Consider the following 12870-nt stretch of genomic DNA (forward strand, 5'->3'; position numbering starts at 1 on the left):
TCCTCCTCATATATATCACCCCCACCCACCCAGGCTGGTTGCGGGGTGGATATCGGTGCAGCTGTCAATTTGCATGTATTCTGTTGGCCAAATCCAGCCCGTACTATAGTCTGTGTGCACGCGCGCGCGCCTCGATTAATCCCACAGCGGATCAGCTTTACCAGCCTGGCGTCTTCCACCTCCTTTAACCCCCCCCCATTCCCTCTCTATTTATACTCCCACTTTAAATGATTGCATTACTTCAGTCATGTGACCCTTATGTGAAGAGCAACGAGGCTGTGAAAATTGCTCTTAAAAAGAAATGAAGGGTTCCGTGACCGAGATTTCAAACGCGACTACAGCATTAAAGCCAACATGACAGGTCGGCGTTTATATACACTGCCCCTGCACGCCCGGTGTGCGCCTCAGGAAGGGTTGCCTCTCTGTTTTTATACACTTAAAGCTACGAAATCAAGCATAAAAACAGGCTGCCCTGAGCTATGTCAAAGGGTGCAATTTCAAAGAGTTTACTCCAGTAGTTCATCAGATAGATTGATATGCAAGTCTAAAACGCAGGTACGCGGTCAGTGTAAACAAAGCATAAATATGCAGTACATCAGACTTCTCAGCTTTAAACAGCTCTTCTACAGCCGTCACCATGGTTGACCTATTTTCAGTCACTTCGGCTGTTTCCGTATACAAATGCACGTGGCGCTTCGCATCTGTTCACAAACTTCGCTTACAAGTTTTTAATTTAAAGACATATTAACCGTTGATTTGAGGAAAAAAATAATAAAATGTGCAAATTTTTCTTTTTTTGGTCCAGTTTTCTTTGACATTGCAATCAGTACCTATAATAAAAATCACAAGGACACTGAGTTTAAAGAGTCCTCATGGCTGAGTTTCCTTCAACTTTCCGAGTATCTGGCCAAAGAACGGTGTCATCCAACTCTTCTTATCGCTAACCTCAGAGTCCAGGAATTTCCTCATGGAAGTAACCCACCCCCAGTTTGGGCTAAATGATCTTAAAGACTTGACATTGTGTTACTGCTACTGAGACAAGCAAAATCTGGGTAACTAGGGTATAAAATATGAGTAAAGTTGTGCAAGATTACGCAAGATCTTTGTCATACAAGGTGGAGGGCGATAGGCATTCCAACACAGGATGCTATTTCCATTTATTCATGTATTTTTTGTTAGCATTGCAATAATAACAAACTGTCATGATCTTCTGGCTTATTGTGGCTCCAGTTGTGGTTCTTTTTGACTTGTTTCATGCAGAAACACAAGTTCCTCACAGTGTCTTTACGTGGCTACAACATCAGCACTTTCCTTTGTCTCTAAGATGCTGAGTCATGTTGCTTTTCCCCAATAAACCTACATTCTGCTCTTCATTTTGCCACAAATAGCCCCAACTCACTTTAAGGTCATCATTAGTGAGAATACTGGGTATATTTTGATTTCTCTCCCCCCTGGGTCTTGTCCAAGAGCCGAAACTCTTGGTCTCCGCCCGTAATCAGCCATCTTCGTAATTAATTTGTTTCCGGCGCAGCTCGTAATGTGGCCACACAGGAATATGCTGTTAATTTCTCTTTGCCCTGAGAGAAATTTTGGGCGTGCCTCGCTTTTCATTAAGTATTAAGAGGGGCGCGATGCTCTGATAGTGGGCTCCTGTGGAGAAAGATGTAATAATGCTACAAGAGGAGGCTCAGGTGGAGAGTGGTGTGTGGGGTGGGGTCGGGGGGTAAACAACAGGGACATTTTCATTAGTTGTGCACTAATCAGTCAGGTGGCGATGGCTGCTCTCGCAGGAGCAACACAGTCAAGGTCAGAGAACGGCTCCCGACTCACCTGTCCGTGCCACAGTTTGCTGGGTTTGTGTATTAACATGTCTCCGTCAGTCACTCCCAGCGCTCACAACTCCCCCGTTTTGTCTCTGCAGTGTTGTGCAGATGTAGCAGTAGGTGGTGGGATATTATTCTGACACGTCCAGTCGCACAAACTCGAACGGGTGGGTGTCAAACGTTGCAGAAGCCCATCCAAACGCACATGCTTGCATTTACGAAGAGAAAGGAATGCAAAGGCAACATGATTATCTGTTAGCATAGGTTAGCATGTGTGGTTGTACAGCTGCAGCAAAAGGGAAGTTTCTGTCTGTCAGGAAGTGCTTTGTGGTCGCCTGTCACAGACCACAACACTGGTGTGACTAATCCAACATTACACACTTCCCTAAATTCTCCTTTTATTTACCTCTTTTCCTTCCTTCTTGTGTGCTATGTCCCACCAACAGGGTCTGCACCAACCTCTCCTCACCCTAAATTCTTTCTCTCTATTCTTTTTCCTGATTGCAGGATTACCGGGAGGATGGCATGGACTTGGGGAGCGATGCATCCAGTCGCTCCAGCTCAGAGTCCAACTCCAACAAGGTTACACCATGCTCTCCGTCTCTTGACCTGGCCACCTTGGAGGACTACAAATCCTCCCCCTCCCCAGATCTGGTCACTTTAGATGACTACGAGGAGGACGAGGACTACCAAGAGTACAAGAAGAAGGTGATAGAGGAGTGGGAGAGCGAGTACGGGGAGGACTACGCCTCTCCACAGCCTTCTTCTGGTCAAGACGAAAGCAGCGACGGCAGTGTGAGTGTCGCCGGCCTGGACGAAGGCTACAGGAAAGCAGTGAACGGACGCAGCCTCGCAGAAGAATTCCAGGATGTGAAAACCGTCCCGCCCCTGCCGGCCCCCGAAGGACGCACTGCCGCCTCAACAGCCGCCGTCCCGGATGAACTGAAACAGAACGGTAATCTGATTTTGCCCAGGTCCAACCAGGTCCACTCCTCCGGCACACCAGAGGGAGGCACGGGGACTCCTAAAGCCAGCCACCGCAGCTCCAGCCGGGGCAGGGGGAGCCGCAGCAGTGGCACTGGCGGCGGCGGCGGAGGAGGAGGTGGAGAAGGAGGAGGAGAAGGAGGAAGTGGGGGGACTGAAGGGCTGATGCGTGGGTACAAAGAGGATGAGGGGGTAGAAGAGGAGCCTCTTCCCACCATGGACTGGGCAGCCCTGGAGAGACACCTGGCTGGGCTTCAGTGCAGGGAGCAGGAGAACCAAAACCTGAACCACAACCAGAACCACAACATGGGAAAGACCAACTACACCTCGGTGAGTATCACTGTGACTTCCTTTGAGCGTTTCTGCTCACGCATGTCAAAGGTGGTTTTCTCTTAAAACGCACTCCTGGTGAGCTGTGCTCCGGCAGTTATCCATGTCAGATGGACCCTGGCAACACGAGGTTGGGTCAGCTGGAGTGGAGAGGAGGGATTAGCTACTAATGTAGCGCTAAGCTATGTGACCAACCTAATAACATCACAGAAGTCTGCACACAGCTGGAGAAGAGTGGAGGCAGCCGGAGGGTTCAACGGTTCAAAATCTTCATTCATTTCACCAGGAAGTAGACCTATTCAGAAGAGCTATTTTAAGTCTGCTGGATCTATGAAATTATTAAATGTCACATCATTGTTATGACTATGAAGCACCGCAGCAGATGATTGGTAATATTTGATAGCTATTGATAGTTTTACGCAGAACATTTGTTGTTGACCTGAGGGATTCTTGTGTAACCTAATTTCTAGAGACGTTCCGGGTCTTTGTTGTGGTTGTGTGGTGGTTCTACCAGAAGAGGTCAGTGTTGCACTGATGTCGTGCTAAGAGCTGCGGGCCTCTAACGTCTCACCAGCAGATCTAAAGGTTTTTAATTTGTGACGCTGCAGATTGAATCACAGTCCGAGTCTGAGTCACTTCCATGGTTCAGTCTCGCGCTGTGGATCCAGAGGGGTGCAGCTTTAAGCTATTTTGAGAGGTTTCAGCAGTTTGTTGGCCGAGAAGACCAAACTGTGGGCAAACAAAAAAGCTGGATTGTGATGTTCCCTATTGATATGCGAGCACTAAGACCTTTTTCCTCAGTGCACACACACAATGGCTTCGGCCACTGCCATTGTGAGTGTGTTGTGTGTGTTGTTCGTCTGTCCTAAAGCCCCCCCACCACCGCCCGCCATCCCCTTCCCCTGAGGCACGTCAGGAATGCAGCGGGAGAAGTGGGGGATGTAACAGGAAGGAGGAGCAGGCAGTTCAGGGTGTCTTGTGTGTTTGTGTCAGTATTCATTACCTGATGTCCATCTTAAACCAGAAGACGTCCTCCTGCTGTGTTTCACCTAGAGGGGGGAGTCCGCCCTCCCACCCCCCTCTCTTCTTTTAGACATAGGGCTGTAACATACGTAAATGACACGGGTGGAGGAAAATATCTCAAACGAGAACCATAAGCACAAGCACACACGTTTGCTTCCCACCGTGACATCTCCCGGCTCACTTGCATGTGTGCAAATCAAGGGTAGCTTCAGGCTTTCTGTGGCAGATACAGACAGAGTAGTCTTTGGTGGTAATAGTGCCACCAACATCCAACTGTGTGTCAGGGGGGGAAACAAGTCTTAGGGAAAACATGTTCTGGTTTAGATAAAAAAAAAAAAAAAAAGCATATTGGAATTGGATGTTTTAATCCCACCTCAGAAAGGAGACATGAAAGCAAAGACATGATATTTGAGATTATATCCTGGGAAATCCCATCATTTAGCAGCTGTTTTGTTTCCATGGAGCAAAAGGGGTTCTGATGCTTTTAGGGACCCTGTTAAATTTTTAAAGATCCATGCAGACTGGGCCTACCAGCGAGACAGTGAGCACACTCAGGTAGAGACGAGGGACGTCACTGCAGGTCCAGCGGGACAGAGACATTCACCCTTCAGAGGAGCTGCAAAAGCACTGCTTTTAGAAAGGCATGACACTGATGCTCCAAGCGACTAATCTGCAGCTGGAGACTAATTCAGCTAGTTCAGTAGAAACAATTCAGAGTTTATCTTGTTAATAAGTGAAATAAAAGCTGTTTTACTTCCACTTCAGCTCTGCATAAAGGAAGAAGTCATATTGTTGCAGGTGTGTTTGTTCAGGGTGTGGTTTCTGGCTGCTGTAAACCCTGGATTTGCCTGCAGGCAGAGCATGTGGAGGCACGGTGACCTGCTCATAATTGCTTTGTAATGAACTCTGGAGACACGTGACTGAGACGGGTCCACAGGGACCTCAAGCGCACGAGGGTAACGTAACCTCTAACCCTTCAATTAGGTCCACACTAATGAAAGGTGAACGATAATATTATTCTTCCTGTCCAGGTTTCAGCAGAGCTGGAGACGGGCTACATGCACAGTATAGCTGTCAGTACTCAGATGTATTTACTGTGCATTTTCCTGCTGGAGAAGTATTAAATTTTTGCCTACAGGCTACTTCTTTTCAATCTCAGCGTTCGCACAGCCACACTCAGTCACATGATTTAAAAACACCCTATGGGCAAACTGGGGTTATAAAGATAAAGTCTCTGCTGAGAAAAGCAGCACTGATTCCACTCAACAAATGCAGAGGAAACCTGTCGCTCAAACACATCTGCTGAGGTTGACAAGCATTTATTTGGCATGTTCATTCTTATTTACAGCTTTGAAGTGATTAAGAAAACCTAAAGTAGGGTTGCACAATGTACACAGTATTATTTGGGCATAAATGTTGCAATAAATCCAGAAGTCGCATCAAATGATGTGTATTGTTAAGAAAAACAAGTTGAAAATGACAGATTTGTGCTGTTTTATACAAAAGAAGAATTCAAGGAATTTATTTATTTTTACCATATGTTCAGTGCTTAGAAAGATGTAATGCAAAATCAGTTGCATTGTAAGCTGTGTAGGATTTATGTTTTTGCCATTTGCCAAAAGGAGACAAGTTGTTTGGTTAGCAAAACAAATCAGTAAATAAAATAAAAAAGAACATTTTGGGTGGTAGATATGTTTTTTTTTCCAGCTGTTAGTCAAACCAATGGGACGTCTAGCATCTGCTTCACAGCAGTCTCGCTCAAGCTTCCCGTATAAACAGTGAAAGGAGCAAAAATCCAAACCAAATGGCTCCACTGTGCAGCAGTCTGCTACAGAGAAGCATTTACTGACTGTGGAAAACGAGAAAAGAAGCGAAACCAGAGAGAGAGAGAGAGAGAGAGAGAGGTTTCTTTTTATTTCTTTTAATGGACATGTTCAGAAGTTGCACTTTTTCTGCAACCCTCCACTAACAACCTAACTACTACTTTCACTCAGAACCTAATGCAGACTGTACCACGTAAAGCGGAGAGGGTGGGAGGACGCGGGAAAAATCCAGAGGAAATTACAGGGTTTGAAGTCTTCTGTGCCATTATAGAGGATATGAAAAAGTCCAAACAGTCGGTGTGAAGAGGTCAGAGAGGAGTTAGACCGGGAATAAAGAAAACAAAGCTGGATGCTTTAAAAAAAAAAAGTATGGCAGCTGTGGAAAAAAGAGAGAGAGGACGGAGAACCAGAGAGTCAGAGCTGGGGTCTGATAAGGATGAAGGGGCGGAGCTTCAGCCAGGTGCGAGGAGCTCCTGTTGTCTGGCTCCGCCCCTTTCGTGTGAGCGCATCCATGTGTTGATACCAGCTGAAACACGCCCGATCCTCTGCACTTCAAACCTCACACACACACACACACACACATGCTCCTTACACCAACTCACAGCGCGCTCTCAGCCTCAGTGTCTCCTGTTAGTTCACACACACACACACACACACACACATGCAGCACAGCACATCAAGTCAAAGAAGACCTTTTTCTTCTCATACCCTCCTAACCACCTCGGTGTTGGTAGATTTGGTTTTTGTCCGTGGAATCATTTTCATCTCAGATTAACCTTGGATTCCTCACAGCAAGTTGGGCATTTATCTCAGGTAAAAACACGACTAATTCCTACCAAATCTTGATTTGCTTTTCGGACCTTTTTTTTTTAGCTTTTTGTGAAAGGAAGGGAAAAAACTTCAGAGCGAAGCCTCAAAGTTAAACATGTTGTCTGGCAAAAAGCTTGTATTTAATTATAGCTTGGGGCACTACATTCTTCAGCTGTGACATGCTCTCGTCTGAGCTCGTGTGTGACTGAAAGCTTTCAGTAGGTATGCTGAGAAAGGTAGAAAAAGTTGTATTTCTGTCTATTAGGTCACTTCCTCCAAACCAAGCAACCCTTTACAAAAGAGGGTTTTTTTAAAATGCTTGTATTGTTGCTTGACTTGCTCGTCCTTGTCTCTGTGTATAAATAGAAGGCTCTTAAATATGCCCGGCACATGTATGTGAATCCTGGTTTTGTGAAAGGTGATCGTTCTAACATTCCCTCCTTGTTGAGGGCCAGAGAGTTTGTGTGTTAGTTTGCCACGAGAAAGACTCAGGCAACAAAAAAAGTGAGATGCTTTCTATAGATAACTTGTATCTGCTGCTACAACGATTTAAAAAAAAGAGAGGTAAAAGTCACCCAGGACAACAAAAGCTGTTTGCACCTGCTGATATCAGCATGTTCCTTATGGAAGAAGAAGGAAGCAAAAAGCAGAAGCATTACAGCAAGCTGCCTTAAATGGATAAAATCAGTGATTCACTGGAGCTCTGATACCCTTTGTGATCCAGGCGTGCTGAAAAGGCCAAACGTGCCAAAGTGTCAGCTCGGTGTGTCAGGATCCAAACATAGTCAGGTTAGCTGCTGAGGATTGTTCACGGAGGAGTCCAGTTTTGACCCCACGGGTTAGAGCTGCTGAAGTAAAAAGTGGCTGAAAATATGAAGTCGGTTTGACATCTTGGTTGTTCAGTTCGAACAGCAGCGTGTGCACCTGCATGAGTTCGCCCGTTTATAATCCCTCTGCTACATTATGTCAAAGTCTGCCGTGTCTCTGAGGGACAGGCTGCCCTTTTCCATTTGTCCCATGACACACAGTGCTAAGAACATTTCCCAAATGAAAAAAAAACTCAGAGCTTAGTGGACTCAGATTTTGATGTCTCAAGTTCAGCATTTCCATCGTTCTTTTTGTCCACCTTTGGGCAGCAGGCGTGTTTTTTCCTCTGTTTGTGTGTGTGTCTGTTACCAAAATATCTCATGATCCACTGTGTTTTAATGAAACTTGCAGAAAATTAACATTAGATGTACATCTACAACTGACTAACTTTTGGCATCGAGTCAATTCAAAATGGCTACCACAGCCAACTGACCTCAACAAAACACAAAAGTGGGTGTAACTCAGTCAAGTCGACAGATATTGAGGGAAAACTCGATGTAATGATAGTTGAGTCATTCACAGCGCGCACTCTGAGCGAGACTTGCTGCGATACTGTTATTTTCAAGGTTTGATCAAAACAGCTGCAACTCATTTCTCTACATCTGAATCTAAAACTGTGACATGAAAGGCGGCGGGCAATATGCATTCCTTTAAGAAGTGCAAGGCTTTAATTGTCCTAATTTGGAACCAGAACTTGTACGTGAAAGATAGATCAGACTACACACACACATATATATTAAACAGCGTACACCAATTTAGTCACGACATGTCCCTCCCCTATAAGAAATATTCTGCTCGTGCTTATTATTCCAGGTGGAACCATAAACCGGACTTCAAACTCTGTTAGATAAGACTTGAGTGCAACTATCAAAGCTCCTTTCTACAGTTTTCACTGTGGTCTGAAAAACAAAACAATAAAATAAAATGAAGTCATTTTCATTACAAACAGATGTTTGTTTGCTGCCACAGGAGTGTATTTTTAGTTTCGTTTCCACTCTGGTCAAGCTGAGTTATGAAAACTACTTGTTACAAAGTAGGAACAGATCGAGGTTAGGTAAGGTCTGTCACACCAACAACTGTAAACAATAAGTAACAACTCAACCATGTTCTTATGAAGACTTCTAGCAAATGGGGATTGTCCCAAAAAATATATATGTATATATTGTGAAACCAATATTGAAGAGGTTAATGAGTTGAAGTATTCCTTGGTGCCTCCCACACAGTTTAGTCATGTCTAAACTGCTCTTCTTCAGGCTGATCACCTGCCCGATAACCTCTCCTCTCCTGAACCATTAAACAAACACAGACAAGATTTGTGCCGGTGAGTAATAGCAAAACCAACAACTTAAAGAGGATCGTTCAGATCATTTGAAGTGGGGGTTCTGTGGAGAAGGTATGAACAGTAAACATCTAACCTGCTGTGGATATCTCTTTGAACAACCTCAGCTTGGATAATTAAAGTTAAATACTGACTGGATTTATATTGCCATCAGTTTTACATTACATGGTTATTTACACAGAATTGGAAGGGGGGAGTAGCAGCGGCGGCAGCTAGCTGTAGCACTTCCAGTGCAGTCTGTAGCACTTCCCAGAGTAAGTGTGTTATGTGAAACTGATGGCGGTGTAAAGAGTTATGAAATTCATATGAAGTTGGAGTAGTTTTAAGATGGCAGCATTCCACTTTGGTCTTCATGTCGCTCTGACTAGCCGTGCGCTCGTCAGTCCAGTCAGAATTAAACTTTATTTCTTCAAACGGAGGCTTTCTGTCTTTCCACAGAACCCCACTTTAGAAGATCTGAACTACCTCTTGTGTAGCCAGGAGCAGTCTGTTTGACACTAGCTGGTGTGAGTGATCGTTTCAGGCAGCTAAACAACCCAAAGCTACACATTCCACCACTGGCTGATCACCCTGATAGTTACACAAACCCACCCTTCCTCTGATTTAGTCACTCATGATTCACCTCAGTCCAAGAAACATGGATATATTAAGCAGCCAGCTCACTCTTTAGTTCCCTTTTTGCCACGGAAGACAGCTCATGCTCAAAGAATCATTTTTTTGCACTTAATTTGCAAATCTTCACCTTATTTTTACTTCTTCTACTTTCTCGCTCTCCCTTATTACCATTCCCTCTCCTGCTCCCAGCTAATTGTTTTCTTCCTCTGGCTGTCAGGAGGCATTATGCCCTAAATGTTCACACGCAGCCAAAATACAGCAGGAGACCATTTTCCACACTCTGCCCGGCTCCCCTTTTCCACCCGATGAAAACTATCAAAGAGGACGCGCCGCCTGTGAGTGGCAGAGCGTGCTGTGGAGGAAATGGGGATTTATGTAGCAGCATCTAGACGGCCTCCAATATTATGGCTTCGTGTCAGACTGAAAACTACACAGGACTACACAAACACACATTTGCACACAGGTGGGCTGTGTAAGCAAAAGCTGGGGAAAAAGGAGATAAAAAAAAAAGTTTGTTTCTACAAGGCTGTAGGAAGAAAAAAAAAGTGTGGGAGATGGTTTATGTTTGAAGGATTTAAAGCTCCATCACCTGTCCCGTGTGCGGCCAGAGGAAAGGTTGGGTCACACACACGCAAACACACACCGGTGTGTTTGTGTGTGTTTACATGGGTGCCCATTTGGGTGGAGCTGAAACATGAAACACGGCTCCTCTCTCCTCCTAATTATAGAGTGTGTAATTGGTAGCGTGCACATTTTGGAGACAGAGAGGTGGGTTTCAGAGCAGCCCTGTTTATGTCGCTCTAAAAATACAGAGGGGAGAGTCTTTAAAGGGTAAAAGGGGGTATTTTTGTTGCCATGTCTCCAACTCTGCGTTATCTAAGCTCTAAGCCAGTTCATCTGACTGTGTGTGTGAAGCATTGTGCCAGAGCTCATGCAGAGCTTCATCTGTTGCTGCAGAGAACAGAACACTTTGCTTTCCTCACAGAGCCACAATGCCAGAATAATCAGTTCGTTTAACCAAAGAAGGGCAACAATTTACGATTGTTGCATTGGCGAATGATCTGAGGGTTTGTAAATTAATTGATCGTACAGTTTTTGAGATCTAACATCATTGTAAAGTAAAAGAAAAGCTGCAAAACAAAGTTCGCTGATAGAAGTGGAAAACGTTTGTGCTGTTTTTGTTAATGACAGGTTCATTATGTCGCTGTCCGTGTCCTTAGTTTGGCCTGTGAGGACCCATTTTAGATGCATGTTGCACCAGTTTGCAAAGATCCAAATGGAAACTTCATCACAAACAATTGAGGAAAAAAATGTGATGGCGCCTCCTGCAGAATGTGGACGAACCAAGACAACACTGGATGTAACTCAAATTCTATGTGCACTCTTTTTCTACGCTAGTCAGAAAACGGGACATATTTTTGTATCTCATCGACCATTTGTGGATAATTTCTTGTCAATGCTCTAAATCTGCAACCATGTAATGTAGAAATGTCAATCAGCACAGCTCCCTATTGATTTCAAGGTCATGGGTTCAAAGGTCAAGGTTACAAATCACCCCTTTGTTTAAACCTTTTCTACACTCCAGCTTCAGCTACGACTAACATAAAAATGTCAAACTCTTTGTTTCTTAGATTGCACAATTGGTGTTACTCTTGCTTTAATATAGGTTCTGCCCAAATTATATGACTGTGTTCAGTCACTACGTTTGTTTTTTGAATCAGTTTGACAATAAAAGCAAATCTAGGTTCGAACTACAGTCTTAAAAATACTAGATTTTCAAACTTGTCAAGAAAAATACTTAATGTCATTTTTGATTCCATGCCAAATGTCAAATTAGGACACAAGGAAAAATGAACTAGCAGTCTTTCAAACTAACCTGCAGCACTGATGAAATAAATATGGAGCACTGCTTCAATCAAACATAACGCCTCCATAAACGGAGTAAATGCCAACTTTTCTTTTCCAGCAGGGCTGAATGTAGGAAATTAAAGACAAAAACAAAATGTCACTTTGGAGCATGCAGTTCTACAGTTTATCCTTCAAAAAGGATGGCAGAATTTGACTGAGTATTCACATTTTAGAATCCTGATCAAAGTTACTTTGCAATTGTCAGCTGGCGTTCTTGCGCTCAGCTGCTGGTAAATGCGTGGTCGTGCACCTGCCTGTCTGCAGCGCTGCTGTGAAAAGATACGTGTGAAAATGAGCTTGGCGTTGATGATACTAACACTGTTGTGAAAGAGTACCTTATCAGAGACTTTTTTTTTGACTCATAGAAACCTTTATCCTGTTTTCTTAAGGACTCAGAGGATTATAAAGACCATTAGTTCCACTTCAGAGCATTTTTAAGGATTAATGTGTTTAAATTTTACGAAATTCCATTTACCTTATCCATTCCTTCTGATGTCACCAACTGGTTTTCTTCTTTTGTATCAGTTTGTTAAACGAGTCATTTTAGCTCCATAGAAACTGTTGTCAGGACAACATGAAGGGTTTAAAGAAATCATTTAAGGTCTTGGTTTTGACTCAGCTGCTTCTCACTCACCGTGATTCATATCGAGCCTCGTCACTGCACAAGTGCATCTGGCGGTCAGTTAGTTTCTCGGTGGGTTCGCAAATGTTAATGTGTTGTGGTGTCTTTCAAAAGCTCCTTGCCACCAGAATCTGGGCCCCACACTGAGCCAACCGGCTTTGCTATGCAGTGTTTTTTACGCTGGCACAAAATGTCAGCTCGCTAAAAGCATCTGCGCTCCCTTCTTCCCGCTGGGCCACAGAGGATAGAGGAATACAGCAGGAGGAGGAGGAAAGATGGAGGAAAGTGGTTAAAAAAAACGCAAGTGTAGTTATGCTGAAAGGCTGGAGGGAGAAAGGAAAGGATGCGTAGATGGCACACGGGCTAAGAAGAGTGAGGTCGAGCTGTTTGTCAGGGAGAAGGAGGAGGCGTCACAGATTGACTCAGATTCATGGATTTTCCATGAACTCAAAATGCTACAAGGCATTGTTTACCATCACTTCCTGCTCTTTCTCTGCACCTGACCACTGCCAGAGGAGTGAATCATCACGTTTTCCATTTTCTGATTATGCATTAATTGTTTCTGCTTGAGTCTAATAATATGCCCAGATAGCAGAGCTTCAGGCAAGTGAAAGTATTTCTCCTGAATGGAGCAGGTCCAAATATGCATTCTTTGATGGAATCCATATTGCCCGCCACCTTGCGTGCCACAGTTTCAAATAAAGATCTCACTTAATTTGTTTGCAC

At 44.2% G+C, this 12870-nt stretch overlaps 1 protein-coding gene across 5 annotated transcripts in view; it reads left to right on the forward strand.

Annotated features, from left to right (window-relative positions):
- The window catches only part of schip1 (schwannomin interacting protein 1), a 232565-nt gene that overhangs the window by 191997 nt on the left and 27698 nt on the right, over positions 1-12870 (forward strand). For 3 of the 5 annotated variants that reach the window (XM_025007731.2, XM_025007730.2, XM_017424739.3), the window contains one exon: positions 2331-3137. In XM_025007731.2, the coding sequence (XP_024863499.1) occupies positions 2331-3137 (807 nt within the window). Of the gene's footprint in view, positions 1-2330; positions 3138-6337; positions 6797-12870 lie in introns of those variants that run through there. The other 2 variants (XM_037981217.1, XM_037981220.1) reach the window with 2 other exon arrangements.

The sequence above is a fragment of the Kryptolebias marmoratus genome, linkage group LG2 (assembly GCF_001649575.2).
Source record: "Kryptolebias marmoratus isolate JLee-2015 linkage group LG2, ASM164957v2, whole genome shotgun sequence".
NCBI classification, from domain to species: Eukaryota; Metazoa; Chordata; class Actinopteri; order Cyprinodontiformes; family Rivulidae; genus Kryptolebias; species Kryptolebias marmoratus.